General features: G+C 34.8%; 1 protein-coding gene across 3 annotated transcripts; it reads right to left on the bottom strand.

The window, feature by feature from the left end:
* Positions 1-8,828: 8,828 nt before the first annotated feature.
* Positions 8,829-21,926, bottom strand: LOC117922331. Of its 3 annotated transcripts, XM_034840452.1 has the most exons (7): positions 21,810-21,906; positions 20,001-20,061; positions 19,230-19,511; positions 17,306-17,440; positions 15,751-15,807; positions 12,075-12,209; positions 8,829-9,236 (listed from the first exon to the last, which is right to left on the bottom strand). In XM_034840452.1, the coding sequence occupies exons 3-7, from the start codon at positions 19,506-19,508 to the stop codon at positions 9,171-9,173; spliced, it is 672 nt and encodes a 223-aa protein (XP_034696343.1). In that variant the 5' UTR covers positions 19,509-19,511; positions 20,001-20,061; positions 21,810-21,906; the 3' UTR covers positions 8,829-9,170. The 3 variants fall into 3 exon arrangements, with proteins under 3 accessions (XP_034696343.1, XP_034696334.1, XP_034696350.1); XM_034840443.1 differs by lacking the exon at positions 20,001-20,061 and having other exon boundaries at positions 21,810-21,915; XM_034840459.1 differs by lacking the exons at positions 8,829-9,236; positions 12,075-12,209; positions 20,001-20,061 and adding an exon at positions 12,216-14,160 and having other exon boundaries at positions 21,810-21,926.
* Positions 21,927-23,998: the final 2,072 nt, after the last annotated feature.

Below are 23,998 nucleotides of genomic sequence, written 5' to 3'. Positions count from 1 at the left end.
AACCTTTTTTTCTCGTTCTTTTGTACTTTTCTAGGACCAAACATAACTAGGGTTATGTTTGGTTCCTAGAAAATTTGAGAGTAAATACAAATGAAATAAAACAAAGAGGAAGAGTAGAATAAAGAAAATGTTGAAGAAAATAAAAAATATATTTAAAATCAATAAATTATTTTCATATACTTCTTCAAATTTATTTCATTTATTTTCCTCCATCATATAGGCTAAGTTTGGTTCCCGAAAAATGCTAAGGAAAGGGAAAAAAATCATGTGGAAAATTATTTTCTTTAGTTTGGGTGACATGGAAAATATGATAGAAAAAAAATATAAAGGAAAATATTAAAGAAAATATCATAATATTTTCCCTACTATTTTCCTTAAAAAATAATGAGAAAAATAAGAGAAAAAGAGAAGGGAAAAGTTGGGGGAAATTTTATCGGGCTCGTGGTATGTTTTCACCGAGCATCTCCTCTCTCTCTCCCCACCTCCTTAGTTAGCTTCTCCACCCTGGCCTTCAGCTCCGCCTCGGACCGCTTCAGCTCCGCCACCTTGGCTCTCAAGCAGGTAATCTCCTCTACGGCAACGTGGATCTAGTCTACCATACGCTTCTCCTCCCTACGCCAGGCTTCGTGGTGGCCGGCGAAGATTTCAACAACTCTGGCATTGGCTTTGGAGTCCTCCTTCTTTTGGCGGGACTTGAGGCGGCAAAGCTCTTGCTCAGCTTGGAGCAGCTTGAGATAGAGGTTTGAGAGTTGGGAGATGGAGGAAGAGGATGGGAGGAGGGCCAAGAAGAGAGAAAAGTTGAGGCCAAAGTAGGAGGAGAGCAGTTTCCCATGTGGGTGTATACCCACTGATGATTCTAACTCTGATGCCCTTACTTCTTCTTCTACCTTCTTTTCCATCACCATTGCTGAGTGGAGCTCAGTATGATTCCTGAGACCATGTGATGCCTGCAGCTTATATATTTAATATTTATTACTTTGATACTATTTGGTGACTAAGAAAATGAGTGAAGTCTCTGTTTTTCCTATTCTTTAAAAATAGAAATTCATTAATGGCATCTTGTGGATTAATGCAAGTGAGGGCATAATAGATGTATATTCCTTTAGTAAGGTGTATAGAGGTCCTACAAAAAGTTTATAAATGCAGTGTTAATTTGCAGTACAAGAGCATAAATGCAGTGTTAATTTGTTGGAAATTTGGTTACTTGCGTGTGATTTCTAAGATTATTGAATTTGGTTTACCTAAGCATTGATTTTCACATAAATTCATGTGAGTAAGGAGCAATGTTTTGAGTTAGGATGTGTGTTGGTTATATGTTTCTGCAATAGTTTTGCAAAACTGATTTTTAGAAAATAAGAGCACAATTTATTTTATTATTCAACAAATTGATAACCATCTAAGACAAATTGTTGATTTTGTTTTCCTTCCATTTTTCCTTGACTTTTTTTTTTTTTTTTTTTTTTTTGTGGTTAACCAAACAAAAGAAAATGAATTCTTTTTTTTCCCTTGAATTTTCCATGGATAACCAAACAAGTGAAAAAATTTATATTCCTTTCCTTCCATTTTTCCTCCCAATTTTCTTTCTCTCGCATTTCCGGGAACCAAATATAGCCATAAAAACTAAATAATTTTAAAATATATAAATTTGTAATTAATTTTAATTATACTTAATTTTCTTTCATAGTTGTCATGGTACAAAGAAAATTACTTTCTTTAACATTTTTTTTATTTCCTTAATCCTTTCTGTAACCAAACATAACCTAAAGAAAATACTAGGAAAAATATTGAAAGATTTTCCTTTCCATTTCCTTTAAATAAAGAAGAGGAAAGTTTATACCTCAACAATTTAAGTTTCTTTCTTTCAACTTTTCCATGGATAACTAAACAAAGAAAAATTTTATCAACATCTATTACCATTTTCTTTCCTTATTTTTTCCTCCTCAAATTTTTTGAAAACCTAACATAACCTAAAAATCAATACTTGAAAGTCAAACATAATTTTGAGAGTGATTAGGTAGAATTCTCAACCATGAGTCCCATACTTTCCAACATGATTTAGCAGACCTAGGGCAGCCTATGTTTTTCCTCAAAGGTGACGTGGAACACAGTGATTTATAATTCAATCACACAACAAAAAATACTTCTTTCACTTTTTCTATGGTTGAACTCAAAAGCAAACTCTATCCCAAGCAGACCCTTAACAACTAAGATGATAAGTCCAAACACTTCTTTACATTGCTTTGGTAACAAATTCAATCTCATATCATGTGTGTGAGTGAGTGTTTGTGCAAAATCATTAACATTTATGTTTCTCAATCTTATAAAAAATATTGACATTATATTATGTTATATTTTAAGATAGAGATAGAAAAGTAGTAATTTATTGATGACAAAAATGGTAAGGATGTTGAAAGTCTCTGTGGAGAAGAAATCCTTCTTGGTTAGGTTCGAAGGTGAGGCTAGTGGAAAATGGTGTTCGCTTACAGAGCACGGTAGAGGCTCTGTTTTCGCCTTAGATTTTGAGAAGAAAGAGATTGGTTAGTTGATTGTACATTTGACGAAGGCCAATGAGATGAAGAATCACATGGGTTTCAACAGAAAATTCAGAGAATAAAAAAAAAAAACCAGAGTCCATTTATTGGAGGTTTGCTTCAACAATCATGGTAGGTTTATAAGACTCAAAGTTCGCTTCCAACAGAAAGTCAACTTTCCTGGTAATACCTGAGGGAGAGAATGGTAAGGAATGGGAACATCTAAAGATTGTGTTGTCTTTAATGTTGGTGGTCCTCTCCTAGAGTATTGTTGCAAATGGAAGGTAGAGTAGGGAAAAATGGACTTTTCACAAACATGTGGGTCCTTTGTACCCGTCATTCGCGAATGTGGTCAGAGAAGAAGAACCGAGGAGAGGAGGCTTAGTTCCAATCAGGATATGGGCGAGAGTTGTGGTGTGCGAATGTCATGCTGGTTTAGTTAACTAGGTTGAGGGGGGTCAGGCTATGGCGAAGAGATTAGAGCATAAAAGTGTTGTGACTATCGTCCCCTTCTCCGGTGGAAAAGGAATATTTTTTGTAGAAACCATAGAGGAAGCCTTGTCACTCCACGATTTAAAGTTTATCAGGATCAAGGGTGGGCTTACAATTTTGTTGAGAATATGGTCGCTAAAGGAAAATTCAGTAGTAGAGGGTAAATTCAGAGGAGGTTGGATAGAATTAAGGGTGTTGCCATTACATTTATGGTCTGAGGTACATCTGAAGAAAATTATGGAGCAGTGGGGGACGATGACATAGATAGATTGGCGAACGTTGAAACTGTTTGTTCTAAGCAAAGAAATGGTGAGAGTTGTAATGAAGGAACGACCAATTCTCCTAGCTTTGATTGAGATGTTAAATGGAGGATAGGAGTTCACAATCTTAATAGCAGTGGCTGGAGAAAAAGACGTTAGATGAGGTAGAGAAATGGATGAGTCAACTCAGTAGAAGTTTGAGCCTCACTCGTGGACAGGTGGCAGAAAGAGGGTTGAAGAGGCTAGATCAACGGTTGTAGGATGGTTTTTTGATGGGGCAATTGGTAGAATGAAGGATGGAAGAGTTAGTCAAAAGGTTGAACTTGCTCTTATGGGGACACGTGGCAAGAGAAGACCGATAGTGGGGAATAACTAGTCCCAACCTTCCTTGTCTTTCAACTTGAATTCAAATATTTTGAGAACTGGGTCTACCGGGCCAAGACAGGATGGAGAAGTATGAACTGGAAGGGACAAAGCCCAATCAATTGTTGAGGAAGGGCTTTGGGCCCCTAAACAAGTGAGAATGGGCCAATCATCTCTTATGCCCAGTCCACATGTTGAAGTTGACTTGGGTTGGAAGAGATGAGTTTTAAAAGGCTCGCTTTCGATGTTGGGCCAAGAATTGAGAGGCACACAACCCATCTTTGTGAAGGGCTCTTCACGCAGAGATGACCCATCTACAAAGGGAAAAGATAAGGTAGGCTATGAGAATTCAGAAGCTCAACTGAGAGGTTCCGCGTTGAAGAGTGGTTCAAAGAAGCTGTGGAATGCTCTGCTCCCTCCAAGTTATGGTTGCCGATAAGGGGGTTGAAATTGAAGCGAGCCTTAAACGCTTGAGAGACCGCTGCCAGTTAGTGATGCTTTTCCAAAGGAAGATGCTTTCGAAGCGAGAACACAGTTGGATCGATGCTTCAATGCGAGTCCAAGTCGTTCGTCATGGTTTCGAAAAAGGTATTCCGAGAAAGGAACATCGTCGACGAGAGGAGACACAGATCAAATGTCTCTTCTTAAGGCTTTTTTTTTCTTTCAAATGGGAAGGAGAAACTGGGCAATTTCTCTAAAAGTGAAGGCAGAGCAGGTTTGAAGGGTTTTGTGGGTTTTTCTCATTGTGGCTCATCAGTCACGACTTTTTCTTCTTATCTAGTAACCAGAGAAAAATGGCTCAACTCTATGGCGTCTTATGGAATGATGGTAATGGAAAACTTCGAGGTATATTCTAATCAACATTCTCATTCATCTTTGTCTTTTCTTTCCCCTCACTCTGGTTTGGCTCTTCCACACCTGAGTCCTTCTGTTTCTGTTCCTCCCAATTCAGCCATTCAGTCTCAATATCCTATGAAACCTCGAGTTATATTTGAATTTTTTTCCAAAAAAATGCCGATGAGGTTTTTTGTCATGGGTCTGTTGGCAATCCTAACTAATATGATGTGGTGTCCTAGTTAGCTAGTCTGAACCTTTTGTTTGAGAGTTTTAAATCTTTTAAGACCAAGCCCAGCACGCCTCTTGGGGCCCCCAACCTGGTTACAATTAGCTAGGATGATGCGGAGTTCCCCCCAATGGGTGGGTCTAAATAGAAGGCCTTTCCCCCAACAAAATGGCTAAAGTTTGTGAGGTCTTAAGTTATCTAGATATTAAGGTGTATTTAAGGCGGAAGAATAGATTTTCCATAGGAAATTGAGACCTATTGGCGTTGGTTTGGAGGTTTAGGATCAGCGAGGTGTATTTATGAAAATCATCAGTTGGAATACTAGGGGTTTGGGATCTAGGAAAAAATGAAAGGTGGTTAAGGATTTTTTGCGATTCAAGAATCCGGATGTAGTGATGTTTCAGGAAACAAAAAGAGAGGTGTGCGACAGAAAGTTCCTAGGTAGTGTCTGGTCGGTTAGGAATAAGGAGTGAGCTGCTCTTCCGGCGTGTGGGGCTTTAGAAGGGATTTCGATTATTTGGGACTCAAAGAAATTGAGCAGTAAGGAGATGGTAATTGGATCTTTTTCTGTCTCAGTCAAGTTTTTGTTGGATGGATGCTGCCCCTTGTGGCTGTCCGTGGTTTATGGCCCAAATAGTCCCTTGCTTATGAAGGATTTTTGGGTGGAGCTGTTAGACGTTTTTGGCATTTCTTTTCCATTATGTTGTGTGGGCAGGGATTTTAATGTTATAAGGAGAAGTTTAGAAAATTTGGGTAACTCTAGTTTTATTTCTAGTATGAGGGATTTTGATGGTTTTATAAGAGATTGTGAATTACTTGACCCCCCTCCCCCCCCAATGCCCCTTTCACTTGGTCAAACATGCAAGAGTCACCGGTGTGTAAGAGACTGAATCAGTTTCTTTATGCAAATGAGTAGGAGCTTTTTTTTCCCTCAAAGCCTTTAAGAAGTTCTTCCTAGATGGACATCGGATCATTGGCCTATTGTTTTGGATACCAATCTTTTCAAGTGGGGCCCAACACCTTTTAGGTTTGAGAATATGTGGCTGCAACATCCAAGTTTCAAAGAGTGCTTTAGTAGTTAGTGGAGAGAATTTGAAGGAGATGGTTGGGAGGGTCACAAGTTCATGAGGAAGTTAAAATTTGTTAAGGCAAAATTGAAAGATTGGAATAAGAATACTTTTGGAATGCTAAAGGAAAGGGAAAAAAACATCTTGGATGAAATAGCTAACATTGATGCCATTGAGCAAGAAGGGGTTCTCTCTTCTGATCTTTTTGCTCAAAGAGTTTTAAAAAAAGAGGAGCTAGAAGAATTATTTTTGAGAAAAAAAATTCATTGGAGACAAAAAGCTAAGGTGAAATGGGTTAAAAACGGGGATTGCAATTCAAAGTTTTTTCACAAAGTGGCTAACAAAAGACAAAATAGGAATTTCATTAAGTTTTTGGAGAATGAAAGAGGTTTGGTGTTGGATAATTCCGAGAGCATCACAGAGGAGATCTTACTATATTTTAAAAAACTCTACTTGTGTCCTCCTGGAGACTCTTAGAGAGTAGAAGGTATAGATTGGTCCCTATCTCGGAAGAGAGTGCTTCTAGGTTAGATTCTTTTTTCTCCGAAAGAGAGATCTTTAATGTCATTTTTCAGTTAGATAGGGATAAGGCGCTGGGGCCTAATGGTTTTACCATTGCAATGTTTCAGGATTGTTGGGATGTGATCAAGGAAGACTTAGTGAGGGTGTTTGCAGAGTTTCACAGTAACGGATTATTAATCAAAGCACCAATGCCACCTTCATAGTTCTTTTGCCCAAAAAAAACCAAATAAAGAAGATTACAGATTTTAGACCTATTAACTTGATCACTTGTCTCTATTAGGCAATAGCCAAAGTTCTATCAGGGCGATTAAGAGGAGTACTACACGAAACTATCCATTCTACTCAAAGTGCTTTTGTTCAAGGGAAATAAATTTTGGATGCAATTCTTATAGCTAATGAGATAGTGGATGAGAAAATGCGATCAGGGGAGGAAGGAGTTGTCTTCAAAATTGACTTTGAAAAGGCCTATGACCATGTGAAATGGGATTTTTTGGATCACGTGTTGGAGAAGAAGGGGTTTAGTCCTAAATGGAGGAATTTGATGAGAGGTTGTCTGTCTTCAGTTTCTTATGCTATTCTAGTGAATGGAAATGCTAAGGTGGGTCGAGGCATCTAGAGAATTAAGGCAAGGTGACCCTTTATCCCCTTTTTTGTTCACTATTGTTGCAGATGTGTTGAGCATAATGATGTTGAGAGTTGAGGAAAGAAGTTTGTTGGAGGGTTTCAAGGTAGGTAGGAATAGAACTAAGGTGTCCCATCTGCAATTGGCAGATGATACCATCTTCTTTTCTAAATCTTGTGTGGAAGAAATGCAAACTCTTAAGAGTTTATTGTTAGCGTTTGGGCAAATTTTTAGGCTTAAGGTCAATCTCAACAAGAGTAATCTTTTTTACATCAACCTTGATCAGAATCATCTCTCTAGGTTAGGCTTGTTGTTTAACTACAAGGCTTCTGATTGGCCTATATTCTACCTGGGTCTTCCTTTGGGTGGGAATCCAATTGCTTGCGGATTATGGGATCTAATGATTGAGAGAATCTCAAGGAGATTAGACGGGTGGCAAAAGGCTTACTTATCTTTCGGTGGTAGGATAACTCTTATCCACTCATGTATTTCCCACATTCCTAGCTACTTTCTCTCTCTGTTTAAGATTCCCGCTTCAATGGTTGTAAAAATTGAGAGATTGCAAAGGGATTTCCTTTGGTCAAGGGTTGGGGAAGGTAAAAGAGATCATCTTGTTAGTTGGGATGCAGTGTGTAAGCCGAGGGTAAAAAAGGGTTTGGGGTTTGGGAAGATTTCTTTAAGGAATCTCGCTCTTTTAGGGAAGTGGTTGTGGAAGTATCCTAAGGAGAGTACAATTCTGTGACATCAGGTCATTCTAAGCATTTATGTGACACATTCAAATGGTTGGGATGCCAACACTTTAGTCAAATGGTCATATCGTTGTCCTTGGAAAGCTATTGCACAAGTCTTTCAAGATTTTTCCAAGTATACTCGGTCTCGGTTTGTGGTAGGAGATGGGTAAAGAATTCGCTTTTGGGAAGATTTGTGGTAGGGGGACTAGCCTTTGAGATCCCAATATCCAAGACTATTTCGAGTAGTTATGGATAAAAATATTCCTATATCTTCAACTCTCGGTTCTGCTCGCCCTTTCTCTTGGAATTTTAGTTTCCATCGTAATATATTCGATTCTGAGATAGAAGATCTAGAATGTCTCATGCGATCTCTTGACTGTATGCATTTATCAACTTCGGCTTCGGATGCGAGATCCTGGTCTTTATCTTCTTCAAGATCGTTTACAGTCAAGTCTTTTTTTATAGCCTTGTCTCAAACGCCCGATTTATCTCCACTTTTCCCTACTAAGTTTGTATGAAATTCTCAAGTCCCTTTCAAAGTCAAGTCCTTTGTCTAGTTAGTGACACACAAGAAGGTAAATACTAATGACTTGCTACAATTGAGAAAACCCTACAAAGCTCTTAATCCTGACATTTGTAAGTTATGCATGAAGCAAGCAGAATCAACAGATCATATTTTCCTACATTGTTCTTTGTCGATGGGGTTGTAGCATAGATTATTTCAACTACCCAAAATGGATTGGGTTCCTCTAATAAGCATTTCAAACATGATGTTCATCAATTATAAAGGTTTTGGCACTTCCAAGAGATGGATAGTTTTGTGGCAAAATGCGTGCATTGCTTTAATTTGGGTTGTGTGGCGGGAAAGAAATGCTAGGATATTTGAGGACAAAGCAAGGGATTCAAAGAATCTATGGGATTCCATTCACTTCCTTGCTTCTCTTTGGGCATTTTGTTCCGCGGTTTTTAAGGGCATTCCCTTAACGTGTTACAACTAGATTAGCTAACAGTGTGTAGTTCCAACGGAATGGTCTAGCCAAGAGTGCTTGTTTGTAGTTTTCATAGTATAGTTTCTTGTTCTTTTATTGTGTTGTTTAGTTTTATCTTTGGTGGGAGGATTCTTCATCCTTCTTTTGTACTTCTTTTTCTATCAATATATATATTTGTGTTTCCTATCAAAAAAAAATATTATGCTATATTTTCACTAGGGAAAATAACAAAATGAAGAGTCACCATATTACATCCAAAGAATAAGGAGGAGAATCAAAGGAGACACAACCACTTTGATATAAAGAGAGACTAGATTGATGAAATTTTTACAAAAGATCGTATGCATTCTTGGTATGCCATTACCGGTATGTATGTAGAACTTAGAAGGTAGCATACTTCCATGTCTTTGTGCTGCTGCTATACCATAGTTCCTACGGATCAAAGAGTGACTAAAATAGACCTTCAACTTTGAAAGTTGGAGACAGCAAAGGATGTCGTTTGTATGGAGAAATTGCAGGAGCACAAGCATCTACTTGTAAATCCATTCTTTTGAGCGACCCCCAGACTCATCCATGTCTATGAAAATGCTAACTGCCTGCTTCAAGAGAGAAAATAGTGATGAAATTGCACCTTTAAAATAGAAAACTAATCGAATGAAGCCTTAACTACACAGATTATAAGAATCACCTTTCACTATTCAGCTTTATTTAGGCTCATGTACTCAGTTTGTAATCAAGGGCCTAGTGACAGCCTTGATCCACCTCCTTTTTGTCTTGCTCTTGTCCTAAGAATGACATAAATGTGTGCCAATTCTCTTACCTTATAACCAAATCTGTGTGTTCATTTGGTTTGGTTCTGAGAATGACTTTTTGCCATTTGGTTACATAAAAGGGCCATATTTTTGTTTTGTATTGTATGCTAACATGTCTCTATGCCAGTATCTATCCACATTCTGTTTTAGCATCCTCTGCCAATTCTATTACTTACAACTAGCTAGGTGTAGTCGTATTATATTGCCGTCAACACAAACTTCCAGAATAGGAAAAAGCATAAAAGATGAAAAAGCTTGTCTCCATACATCAGGAAACATTAATCATTTTTGTAATAATTGAGCCAAAAAGTGCATGCAGACACCAATCATGAGTTAATAAGAAAAGACTGTTTTATAACACTCGTTAAGAATTTGCCTTCATTGGTTCCAGGTTCAACAAGTGTGAATATAATTACATGCACACTTCAAGAAACTGCATTTCTCTTAATTAAGAAAATGCGAAGTCAGATAGAAAACTCTAGTTCCTAGGTAACAATGAAAAGAAAACTGGGGATCCAATAAAATTAGAAGTTTTATCTCATTTGTAGCCTACTGGTATTCAGGCTGCATACTATGGTAGAATATATGAAAATCATTATTGGTTTGAGATCTATTAACACCTTCCTCCCAGATACATGATGTGCTTTTATCCATCACCCAAGATTTTTCCTCCTAGATAAATGATGTGCTTTATTCATCACCCAAGATTTGCCATTACGCTAGAGAGTAAAGAGTTGTTCTTCAACAAAAACAATAACTAATGATATGGATCACAAAAAAAAAAAAAAAAAATTATCCTGATTACCCAGTTCTACACAAAAGGGGGCACTTAAAACACCAACCGACTTTAAGCCTTTACTTAATGGAACCTCTGGTGTAAATCCAGTGAAATATTGGGACCTAATTTAAGGGTTTGCAGTAGATTGATTAGGATTAATTAGAGATTAGTGGAATAGAGGTTTGGGGTGGGTTGTGGGTGAAGGTTTAAGGTGTGGTTTATGTAAAACAGTGTCAAAATAGAAGAGAAAGCAAGAAGGATGTTGATAATCATGCTATCCAGAAGGACTTAAAGCTGCACATCTCAATTGAATGTTCACTAGCTTCAACCTATTTCAAGACTAAGAACCTATTTACAACTAATCCTAATCTTCAGTCAAATTTAAACGATCAATTCTGAAAGAGATGAAAAATAAAAATAAACCCAAAACAACATTATTTATTCACTGCTAAAATGGTATGAACAATGTGCCTTAGTAGCGTGGACAGTAAGTCACTACAATAACATAATAATACACATTGCAGTAAACTCACTATAGTACTGCTAGTTTTTAACTTGCGGGTTTTTCCTCTACTTTCAGCCCAAAAACAACAAATAATGGAACTCTAAAATATATGACTTGGAATGAAGCAACTAAAAAAACTACCATAGACATTGTTCTGGGGAAAAATAAATTCTAAAATAATCATCAAATCTAGTTTTTGGCATAGAAAGAGGGGATCCTTTTCTAAATACATTATGTGTATATCATGGGCAAGTTATCTCAGATGAAAAGGGCTTTTTGATTGGCATGGGGACCAAAAGCCTAGTTTTACCCAACAGGTTATTTCTTCTCTAACCAATGTATGGCTATTCCATCACCTAGCCATTTTCTTCGAAGTTCCATCTTTTTGCAAAGAAGAAAGATGAAGGATATGAAATTTTGAAATGTTAGATGTGTCCCAACTCCAAATATTTGGAGAAGTGTTAGCAGCTTTTTCTTTTCCTATCTTATGGAAAGTAAAATGATCTTCAGAAAAAAAAGGAAAAAAAAAAAAAAAACTGAGTGTTTCGAAGGAATGGATCTATCCATCTAATATGTCAGCAACAAAGCTCCTTTCTGTTTTTTGTTATTAATGTTTTATTTTATTTTATTTTTTTTATTTCCAAATACTTTCCAAGCCTTACAAGTTTCTCTAATGAGTTCTTGAGTATGTCTATTATCAAATCACATTCAAGACTACTATTATTAGTTGAGCTTCATACCTGCATAAAGTCACTACTCTAATAAGAACAAGTATAAACCATGAAGTGCAGAATCATAAAAAGGAACATTAAAACGAGGAAGGATTCTATGCAGGATTTGAAGCTGATACTTTTAAATGTTATTCACAACTGCAATTTTAATTACTTATAGTACACCTTGTCTAAACACTTTGGCAAAATGTGGAGAAATAATATGATGAACAAATGCAATATTTTCAGCCTTATGTTGTCCTTATCTTTTCAGTGAACATCTAGAACTGAACTTGTTTGTTGGTTAACCCTATTCATTTTTTGATGAAAGACTTTCAATTTGCAGAGTACTAAATTTATTTGGTGGTTAGTTCTGTCATTTTCCTAACAATTTAGAAGTGTTGAGGTTGAATTCTCATTAAACCACCTCATTAGAATTAACTACTTCAAGCCTTCAACTAAGCATTTATCACACATTTTTCTTATTTTTACCTACTTATTGAAGATTTGAGGCTGACTTCTAATTAACCACCTTATTAAACCTAACTGCTTTCCAAAACTTCAAGTAAGCATTAAACCTCCCAAAGAGATTGCACAGATATTTGCAAATTTTTGAACAAAAATTTTACCTTGCCAATCCGAGGCCTCTCTTTCAGTTTTTCCAGGCTGTTCCGAATATGTGAGACGGCTCCCCAACATTTCAATGTGTTTGCAACATCATCAAGCCTCAGCAAATACTCTTCTTCAGTCAGCGGAAAGGATCTCTAAGAGGAAAAATAATTAAGACAAGCTTTAAATGGGATACAAGTGGGCATCTTCAGACTTACAATGGAATCTGAGAAGCACATATGCGTAAGTTTCATGAGTGAATCAGGGAAAATTTCATGGCAACATGTCAGTAACCAGAATACTAATCCTATAGATTTTCAATTAGGAATTCAGGATCCTTTCCGAGTAAAAACAAAGAATAGAGTGAAAGAGGCAGGAGGTGTAGTTGCTAATGAACAAAAATATGACTTTTTTCAACAGGAAAAAAAAGACAAAAACAAATTATCTGTCAGAAATTGAAAACTGCTGCCTCAACTGAAGTTAGTTTCTATAAGCTGCCTTGAATTTAAGAACTACAGCTGACTACCTCATAATATAATTATAGCACTAACTTCTCCTACTTTTCTTGAACATCTTTTCCAAATATGCAGTACCATCACAACTTTTCTTATCAGTTTTCATACAGACGTCACAACAGTAATAGACTGTTGATTTGCATTGGAATCTTTATTCCTTGTTGTTAGTGTTTAGCTAGGTTGGCAATTCCGAACAAAATTCCTAAGTGTCCCCTAACTCGGTTTTCCAATTCCTCTTTGGACTACTTTACCTTTGAAGATTAAGACTTGTTAAGAGGCCGAGGTATGTAGCCAAGTATGTGGTGATTGAATGTGAACCAACCCTGTTTTTCATCTTTAAAAGAGTTAAGAGGAGAAATATTTTTGCTGAAAGGCTTTTGTTCCCCTATTTTTGGATCGATCTAGGTGCAAGGGCACATCAATCCAACTAACCTGTCTTTAAGATTAATTTTCAGCCCTTGGATTAAGGGTTTCATTTTCATTTAAAATGAACTTTCTCCCATTTCTGGAGAAGAGAGACTGCAGCAGCCATTCTTGTGCTCCTCATTCCCTTTTCTCTTTGAGCTTGCTTGCTCCAAGAAAATCCCATCCAAGTTTTCAAAGAAATTTTTTTTTTAATGGATTTTCTGAAAATGAACATGGATTGATTTCTGAAACATTTATCTCTCATTCTCTTGGTTTTGTGCAAAAACCCATTTTCTTCTTGTGTGAATTCAAGAAAAGGTCGAGATCGAGCTTGGTGCGGACTCCTAGTGTACTCCGGAAGAAGAAGTTGAGAAGCTGAAAGTGAAGGTACTAGTCAAGTGGTTCAGGAAGGATTGGTTGGTTTGAGCTAGGTAAAACCTTGTATTCAGTTTTTATTCTTTATAGTGAATGTTTTCAATCGGTGGTAGGCTCATGGTTTTTGATCTCTTCGGAGATTTTCCACGTTAAAATATAGAGTCAATTGTCTCTCTCTCACTCTACTCTTTGATTTATTTTCAGTTTTTGATTCATTGGATACTTAAGCATATATGTTGAATGGAAGATATATGAGCTGAAATAAGTGTGATTATTCATGGAATATCTTCAATTATTTTTCTGTTTATTTTGGTTTATGATATCTTGTAGTAAATTGAAATGAGTTAAGGTGATAATTGTTCTTTTGAATAAATTTTGAGGAGTGTTGAAGCATTTGCATGTGAATTGCATTTATAAATTGTTGGGAGAGTGTTGGTGCATACATACTTGCTTGTGGTTTTTATACTTTGTTAAAAAGTTGTTGGAAGAGAAGTTTATAGACATTGAAAAATAAGGCTAGGTAATCCTTGTTGGGAAAATTTTTTTAGTTCAACAACACCTATTCACCCCCCCTCTAGGTGTAGTCCATTATTAAGATTCACCTTTCACTTGTCAATTAAAAAATGACTGGACTTAATCCGAATATCAAATAAGATATAGTCATAGAGCATTCATCTTACCTAGATTGTACAAGCCCAATGTCAGGGCAGGTAATATCATGAGGCATCCCACATGAGACCATCCAGAATTTAAATCCAGAGTGGGTAATGATGAGGTCTTTACAAGCAGCCACAGAAAACCATGACACAGTCTACATGAAGAGAATGTTCTCAGACACATAATTTGGCTAGAGGCTGACGCATAACCATATAGTGTATTTTATCTTTTCAATAACAGTAGTCACAAGCACTACAAACAGCATTAAGGCAGCCTTGAGAAGTCGTGGCTTGAAGTTTGTTTATTTATTTACTGATTTATTTGTCCTAGGGAAACATAAAATAGAAATTCTGAAAGCAAGTAAGAAAAAAAGGCTGTGAGATCCATTACAAACAAGAATAAAGACAAAGCCTAGCCCATATATATATATATATATATATTATAAGTAAAAGAGAAGAAATTGTATTGAAAAGAGACGCTAAAATAGCAACTCAAAAAAATACAAAAGAGATGCACCCCCCTCCCCGGCTGGGACAAAAAAACAGCTGTCGAAAGCGGAGGAGCCAAAAAAATCACCATCATTGAGATCCCACCCAATCAATGAAACCAACTAAAGTCGAAGGACCATATATATATATATATATATATATATATATATATATATATATATATATATATATATATATATACTGTTGTACAAAACTGTAGCTAGAAGCCAACCACCAACATATTATAGTGGGAGGAAGTCCACTGCAAACTCCATGTGGCAAGAGGTTACACTCTTCACTAGACTATCAATACTAATAAGACAATCAGGAATTCCACATTAAGGACAATTCTACATTCCTCAGTCAAGCAAGGATTCAGGACATCTACTTGTCATACCTCCACTGGACTCACCACCCCATGTGAGCCAAGAGACAATGCCATGAGATTCCTAAACCCCTTTGAAATCATATTGATGGGGAAGCATGAAATCCCTCCCTTTACTTCAAATAGTTAACCCCTGGCACCATCTCCCTTATCTAGTTTTAAGGTTGGCTCAAGCTTTTATGAAAGCCATTACTGTGTGATTATGGTTTTAGAATTGCACTTTCTATATCAAGAAAATAGATGTAACCTAAAAATGGGTTCAAGTATGCTGGACTGAGGACAACAGCAGTCCAGCCACATGTCCAAAATTAACAAATGCCTTAAAAATATAAAAATGTCCAAAGACTTGTAAGGCATGCCGCATGTGGCCAAGAATGAGGGAGCCATGGCTTATTATTATCATTATAGCTGTTCCATACGTTTCCCTACCACTAAGATTACATTTGACTGCATTTCAGATGCTCATACCCGAGGAAAAAGTGAACATGAACATAAACTGAGTAATTCTCTTCCCATGTGGCCAAATTAAAAAAAACAAAGTATCATGTAAACCATTGGAGAATGAGTCAATGAATAGATTAGTTCTAGAAACTGGGTCTAAATTAAAATATTTATTGTTAGGTCACATCAGACTATAATGCTTTAATACTGATACCAAGCCTCTACTTTTGCCTTTTTCTTGTTCTTTCTTTCCTTTTCTTCTTTTCATTTTTTTTTTTTTTCTCTTTCTTTTGTTATCAGATAAGAATATGAAGCCTCTATTTTTCTACAAAACTTTCAACATATCAAAGCAATTTCTGCAACTTGATGTTATCATATTACTGATAGAATAACGATACCACAACATATCTGTAGCACAGGAATCTTTTACCTGCTCCATGTACTTCCACATGACATTTAAAGCAAGTAGATTTCTTCCCATAAACTCCTACATTAGGGTATAAAAAATAACATGTCAATTGCCAGAAAATCAAATCTAGCTTGGATGATAGGAATCAAGAAAAGAAAGCCATTTTCAGGGGCGAAAAGAAATCTTGGTTATCAACTGAGTGACAGTCAGCACACATCCATCAATATATAAGTTCAAGAACTTCAAAAATAACAAAACACGGTTTTGATGAAATCATACCATAAACTTTCCTTAAACCAATGAAATATACACTTAGGAGACTTCAATAAATTATACCTTTATTTCTCGATGTGAAGAAGTCATACTATTCTAAATATAAAATAATATAGGGTAAGCTAGCCATACAAGCAATAGAAACTTACTTTTTGTTTCCTGAAAATTTGAGTTTACCTAAATAGTAGTAAACCCAAATACAACCCAAACTTACATGCACAAATCATGCTAAAGTTGGCCAAAACTGTGGTAAACTGATTTCAACAAGGCACTGCTCATTTGTGATTTAAATTTTAAAATCTTGATATTCACAACCCTTTGTTCCAAATTTAACAAGACCTCAAATTTCATCCACATATGGACACAATGTTTCATGACATAGATGCATAACCTGCTTTCAAACAGACTCGTGGAGAAACAATTGTTCGCTGCAGCTTGTAGTCTAGTAAAACATTTTTAAAGAAGAGGATGATAGCTATATATAATCCTAAGTAACGTAGGAGAAAGGATTGTTGTTCCCAACAATAGTTTTTATTCTTCTAAAAAATTATATTTAATGTGTAAAACAAGTAAAACCAAGTGTTTTAGGATTCACTGGCTAGAGGAACTCTGACAGACCATTAGTATTAAGATGCACTATTGAGATGATAATCCAGTGTTCAGTGGTGATATGCCCCTTCTATAATGAGGTGGTAGGATGGTGTGAGGACAGAAGACACTCAACTTGAGGGTAGAGTGGGACAATTCAGGGGAATGTACTTGAGTGTGGCAATAGCAATAAGATCTCTAGGAGCTCTCTCGATTATCTTGCAAGTACCTATTTACCTAAGTTTAAAGAGTTGAAAAGCTCTCAACCTCTCTTTGAAGTTCCTTAAGTTCATCAATAGATTATTTATATAAAAAAGTTGGAACTCATATTACTTACTAAATGGAATCTGGTATGCAAGTGACAAAGGGAAAATCTGGTATGATATCATATTAATATACAAATGGATTGGGGAATCATTCATTTCAATTCCTAACTTAATTCTAAAAATTCTGAGAAATACAATGGCGTCATCTCAATGCTGTATAACTCAAAATGAGCTAAAAGCTCAAACGCTACAAAAAATACAGTGGAAGGATTAATCTCCATGTAAGATAACAGTCATGTTTAAATGCCCCTTAACCATTTTTCAATAACTAATCCACAAAAAGCAACAAGAAAAGAAAATAGATGAAGAACAATTACACTTTCAAGTAAAAAAAGGAAAAATCCAATATCAATGATTTACAGCTATGCATCACATATAGAAAATCAAACCTTCTTTATTAGTAGAACATCATAGGATCTCCCATACTTGTTCCTAATAAGAGTTGCAAGGTCTAACCCGCTAAAGGTAGAATCATCTGAGCCAATAATTCTTTCAAGATTCTCTCTGATCATTTCACTATTAACCTGAAGAAATAAAAATCATATATTCTCGATCAATATATGCCTCCCCATGGTATAACCATGCATATAAATGAACTGAAAAGTGGGATTGATTAAAGCAACAATATCTTTCAGAAAACCCTTAGTTCTGAGTTTGCTGAATTTTATTGAAAAACTTCAAGCCACCCCAAAAGATACCCAATAAGCTTACAAAGAAACAATAAAGTAAAACACATTTGAAAGAGAAACCAAATCAGTTCAACAAACTGCCAATGCAATTTTGTCCAAGGAAAACCATTAGTAAACGAAGTCAATCCCAAAATCAGTGACGAAAACTGAAACCGTTTCATTAACGAAAACTCAAATGCTCAGCCACTCCATAGATGGAAACAAATTGATGATCTAACTTCTTAAAGAGCCAAATTTTGGAATTGGTATCTGGATGTTGAAGAAAAAAAACAACTTAGGCACAAGCCCAAAAAAAGAATGCTTGGAAATTTAAGATGCTCCTAGAAGAACAAACAACACAAAAAATAAAAATAAAAATAAAAAGCTCAAACCTTTTAAATCTTGGATCTCATTGGAGAGTAACAAAGACAATAAAAAACAAGAGTAGAAATAGAAACAGTTAAACTTCAAGTGGTAGTCATTAAAGCTCAAATCTATCAATGTGTTATGAGCAATGTTTTCAGAACCGAACCGGTCATTGAATCGGAAAAGTTATCGGATTACGGTTCACTGGTCGAACCGCGGTCGAACTAATGACGTCATAAATATATATTTTATATAATATTATAATTTTAAAAATTTTAAAATAATAATAAATTATAAAAATTAAATATTAAACATATTATCAAAATTATAATCAACAAAAAAAAAACATATTAAATATAAAACATAAAAAATAAAATTCAAAAAATAAAAAATCAAAGCTTCTGGAGCTACTGCCACTACTGGTGGAGTTGAGGTAGCCATGTGGTGGGGAAGGGTGGGCTTTTTTGGGTTGGTAGGGGTGCCAAAGGGGGGACAAGGGGGTGCCGTTGGGGGAGCAACGTCCGACTAGTGCAGCTCGATACTGGCGACAGTGGGCGACTCCAGCTAGGGCAGCCACACGAGGGGTTGCTAGGGGGGATCAAAACGACGTCGTTTTGATGTTGGGGAAAAAAATTAAATTAAATTAATTGAACCATCCCGTTCGCTGGTCAGACCGCCGGTTCAACAGGTCCGATTTCGGTTCAACCTCTTTTTGACCCACTTGTCCAGACTGGATCGGAACCGTGACCAGCCGACGGTCATACCAGCCGGTCTAGTTCGATTTTTAAAACCATGGTTATGAGGAATCTACATAGTTCTAAAAGGCAAAGATGCACCCAAGGCAGAAAGATCTCCTAAGAGGTGCAAAGTGCAAACCAAAGTGCCCCTGAGCAAAGTGAGATGCAATTAACCAAGGCCCTAGGGTGCATGTCAATTTTATATAATATAATCCAGAACTCAATCTAAGTAAAAAGAAAAGAAAAATAACTATATAAAATTTCAATATAGAGTCAGAAATTTCAAGAATAAAAGTATTTAAAAAAATAAAATAGGACTTCTCAAATAAAGTAAGCGCCTTAGCAGGGGAGGCCCTATAGCTAGGTAGTCATTGCACCTAGGGCCTAGGCACCTCTAAAGAGTGCCTTTAACAACTATGGGAATCGATAAAAAAAAAAAAAGCACAATGAACAAGCCATATTCCAGTTGCACCCATAGTTTTCCTCCAAGGCCATTGTTTACATTGATGAGTTGTATAGACACTAACAAAAACTCAACATACCCCTCCTAATTCACCATTAGAAGGTTGTTTCTTGTCAATTCCATCTTCTGAATCATCTGGATCCATACCATCGTCCACTGTACTTGAAAAAATAGGCCTACATCTCCTGGCACTTTGGTGAGAACTACCAGCAAGACATTGACCATGGAAAAAAAATGAACCTCTAGAAGGAATATATGGGCCAGATCCTGGACATATAATCTGGTTAAATCTTCCTCTGGAAGGATGATTTTGAATTCCTAGCCACAAATTACAATGGTTGCTTGATAGCATTGTCATATCCTGCAAATTATAGTAACATTGTAAAGTTAGTAGGAACCAATTAAAGCGGGCAATATTTTGTTTCTTTTAGAAACAAGAAAATAGTTTAAGCAATTATCATTGGCATTCTAACTCCTGAACATAAATTAAACTCTTACTTAGCAAGGATCAATAAACAAAAGAAATACAAATTTCAAAGAAAAAGAAACACCAATCTTTGATCAATTTGAGTTGTCTTTCTAAACAATATGCCCTCGCAAATATTTACTACAATTTTACAAATGCCAGAGTGGCATATATACTCAGTTGAATTTCTTCCAAATTGCTCAATCAGTTGGTCATTGAAATGATATAGTACTCCAACCATAAAATTGCGAGGGGAGGACGGGGGGGAGAGGATTGGGGGGGTGGGGAACAAGAAAAACTGTTCAATCATGCATGTGTGTTTCATCTTTTGGTGTTTCCCAACATCTGAGAATTTGTGGTTACAACACTTTGAACTTTAATTACCTATCTCCAAGATATAGTTATCTGTCCACCTCCTGTTATACTAATGAAAATTAAGGGCATTCTGAAGAAAAAAGAAAGAAGAGAGTAAGAGGTGTTAAGTTGAACAGAAGTACAAATTGTTGGATTAGTGCAACTTAATATGCTAAAAACAAAGGCAACACAATGAAACGCAGATTATAGAATGAGAACCAGTGAGTTAGGGCGAACAGTTGTCCACCAGGGTACAACAACAGATTGAAGACAATGATGCACTCTAATCTCTGCAGCAATACAACTCTTACAGAGTGTTCCTCCAAACCTGTATTGACACAGGACATGACACTTAGAACAATAATCCTCTGGTCTTCAAGCAAAAAAAAAGTGGCCCAATGCTGACAGTCCTCAGGTGCTTCAGATGGGATGGTTTTTGGATCAAGCCTCTTGAAATCCCACTAAATGAGCTCAGGCCTCGTGCGCACATGTATGCCTCCACTTTCTCTCCACAAGCCCATGAAACATAGAAAGTGGAACCCACTATAAACCACTTTTTATCTCCCATCCTTTCCCTATGTGGGACAAAGGAAACTCTAGGAATCTTCCTACAGAAAATCCTCTTTGCATAATGTACTAGTATATATGAAGGAAGATAAGAATATATACATGATTTAGGGTATCGTTAAGTGCCCTTATTTTGTCTGCCATGAGCTGGCCCCTTAAGCAGTAGACTCCTGACACACGCACACAAAACAGCAGTTTTCGTGCTGACATGGATTTAATCAGATTTTTTGGAGCTATAATGATTTTGGTATTTGGTTAGAACGATACATTTAAACATGTGCAAGGTTGCTCAGCCGTATAACAGGAGTGAATGTGTAAATTTGAGGTGCATATGCAATTCACAAAATGGTTTCTGACTAACATCATTTGGTGGCCTCTTACAATATGTTCATGGACTTATGCGCATAAGAGGATCATCAGCTGACTGAAATCTTGACTTAGAATTAAATAAAAAACAAAACCAAGAGAAATACAGTCCACCCAACAGAGAATAAATAGCCTCTCAGGCCTTTGATTAGTTGATTAAGATTACAGATTCCAAATCAAGTTTTTCTCCTTAGTTTCAGTAAAGGGTATATCAACAGGAAAGTTAGTCATATTTGACACTTATCCACTATGAACCAACAATTTCCCAGGAAGTTGCTACTCTCATCACCTTCTTTACCACCTTCCTTGCCACCTACAATTGTGCCAGCACCATATCAACAATTTATTATTTTTCCATTCTCTATTCATTAAATTTAAACAATAGATAAAATAGACCTAAAAAAATAAATTGGTTATGCTGCCATGTTAGAAGGTGGTAAAATATGTGGCAGAGAAAGTGGCAAGAGTATCATCTTCTTAATTTTCTAGTTGGCTATGGTGATTATCCCCTCCCCCCCCCCCCCCACCCACACACACACAGAGAAAAAGCAGGGTGTGTGTGTGTGAATAAGAATAAGTAAATTAGGAGCTAAACATAAACCCCACAGAACCCCAATTAACAAACAGAATCCCACAGAAAAGCAGAGTTTTTGAAATGGAAATACAAATGGAATTCAATTCTATGTAACCAATTTACCAAACACAGCCTCATAGTGGAATCATCTGCATACTTTCAAAGAAATTTAAAACCCCACTAACTATGAAAATGAAAGAGTCCAAGAATCTAAAAAGTAGCAAATAAAGAAAAGTAATGATGAAAGTTATATCCAACTTTTAACACACAGAAGAATTGAAGCGGAATACAAGAAATAAATAAAAGGCATAAGAAAGAAAAGAAAACATTACAGAAAAAGAAACGTCAGTTGCTGTGCAGAGACTGTTTTTTCTCCTTTTTTTGTTTCTTTTTTTTTTTTTTTCCAGAAAAGCTTGGAAGAAGATAGAGTTTTCCTTGAGTTTTGACTCCTATTTTTGGATATGGAGTGGAGGATGCGTAGAGAGCCTAAAGGTTCCTGCGCCACTCATGCCTTGTAAATGGGCTGGGCCTGCTCAAAGCTTCAGGCCCAGTCTATCTCTGGGCCAGGTTTCTGCTTTTTCGCCATTTTCAATTTTTTTTTTTGCTAGCTTTAGTTACAGAAAAAAAAAAGGGCAAAAAAAGGTTAAAAACTAAATATAATTAAAATTATAAATTTTCAAATTATCTATAACCCGTATGGCTGTGTTTGTAAGTTAAAAGAATAAAAAATAATTTTTAAAAACAAGTTTCAAAAAACATAACCAAACGAGTCATATTTTCTTTTTGTTTCTAAAAACCAGTTTATTCTCTAAAAACTATTCTTTATTTTATTTTGTTTTTAAATATTATTTTCAAAAAACAACAATCAAATACTATTAGAAATTTTTTAAAACAGTTTTCTATTTTTAAAAATAAAAAACTGTTTTTAAATCACGTGATCAAGTAAACTCTTAATTTTTTTCATAAGAGAATTAAAATAAATAAAATGAGTTTAATATAAAAATAATTTATTTTTTATTTTTTCTTCCCATTTTTTTCTCTTGTAATTTCATCTGTTAAAATTTTTTACAACATAGACTATTGAAATTATTAAAACTTGCTCACGATTTATAATGTTGTAAATAAATTATTATTTTTTTAGTTGTTTTTAAATATAAATAATTTTCTAATATAACATGATTATTTAAAGAAATTTAAAAAATTATTATCAAAATAATTTATTTTTTTGCTAAGATTGGCAACTTCAAAACATAACTATTGGATGAAAAATTAATTGGCTATGGATGAAAAAGTAACATCAACTTTTATAAATCAATTTTATTTTTATTCATTTAATTTTTTTTTAAAATACATATATTTTTTCATAAATCAGATGACTATTTTCTGAAATATATTTTTATTTGATACTATTAAATAAAATTATCAAAAAATTAATTTATAATTTTAATTTAATAAAAAAATCTTACAGATAAATATATTATAATTTTATTATATAATATCATATACAAATCATTTTAAAAACATTTTTCAAGATCTTGAGATGAGAAATAAAATAAATCTAATTTTTTAATTAATAATAATTTTATCTTTTGTATTATATAAATTCACTCACCTTCTCATCCATTTTTTTTTTAAAATTAAATAAAAATTTTGTTTGTTGACATAACAATAAAATAAGAAATGTTAAAATAAAAATTACAATTAAAACTAAAATACTTAAAAATTAAATACATTTAAAACAAAATATAATTAAAACCAAAATACTTAAAAATTAGAAAATAAAATAAATTTTTGACTTTCATTGAATCTATATTTTCTATTAATCTGATTTAGCGAAGTGAAAGTTAATATTTTATTTTAAGATTTTTAGCTTAAATTTTTTTTTAATTGTATTTTTAAATTTTTAAATTTTCTTATTTATTGATCTCAAATCAATTTTTACAGTAAAAAAAAAATTGTCAATTGATGTAATTAACCTAACTAGGTAATTTTAGGAAATGGTTATCTCATTTATGAAAAAAATAATGTATATATTTTAAAATATTTTAAATGGATGAAGATAAAACTGATTTATAAAAATCGAATTTCTTTTTTTTATATATTTTTTTAAACTTAGCAAGTCAAAACCCGCTTTTCCCAATATTTTTTAATTTTGCTCTTCAGCCACTTGTACATATTTTAAAAATACCTTCATTACTTAAAACCTGCTTTTATGGAGCACCCTTTGGATTATAGATTGGAATGAGAAACAATTTTCTCTTGGAGGATCAAATTACGCTATGTTTAGTTATGGAAAATAGAAAGAAAAAAAGTGTTGGAAGGAAAATGGTTTTCCAATATTAGGTCTCACTGTAAAAAAAAAATACAAAAAAATATAATTAAAACTTATCAAAAAATTTATATATTTTTAAAATTATTTCAGCTTCATATAATAAAAGAAAATAAGTAAAATGATTTTAAAGAAGCATATAAAAATAATTTATTAAATTTAAATCTATTTTTTTATCTTCTTTCACTTTTT

This window comes from Vitis riparia, chromosome 1, assembly GCF_004353265.1.
Source record: "Vitis riparia cultivar Riparia Gloire de Montpellier isolate 1030 chromosome 1, EGFV_Vit.rip_1.0, whole genome shotgun sequence".
In the NCBI taxonomy this organism is placed as follows: Eukaryota; Viridiplantae; Streptophyta; class Magnoliopsida; order Vitales; family Vitaceae; genus Vitis; species Vitis riparia.
Note: the sequence above shows the minus strand (reverse complement) of the source record. Positions and strands in the feature narration are given on the sequence as shown.

Excerpts from the sequence above, each read along its gene's own strand:
- LOC117922331 (XM_034840443.1), bottom strand. The coding sequence starts at position 19,508 with ATGACAATGCTATCAAGCAACCATTGTAATTTGTGGCTAGGAATTCAA. Across the intron at positions 17,441-19,229 it reads CTAATGGTGAATTAGGAGGG|GTTAATAGTGAAATGATCAG; the intron begins GTATGTTGAGTT and ends TTATTTCTTCAG. Across the intron at positions 12,210-15,750 it reads TGTGGAAGTACATGGAGCAG|AGATCCTTTCCGCTGACTGA; the intron begins GTAAAAGATTCC and ends TTTTCCTCTTAG.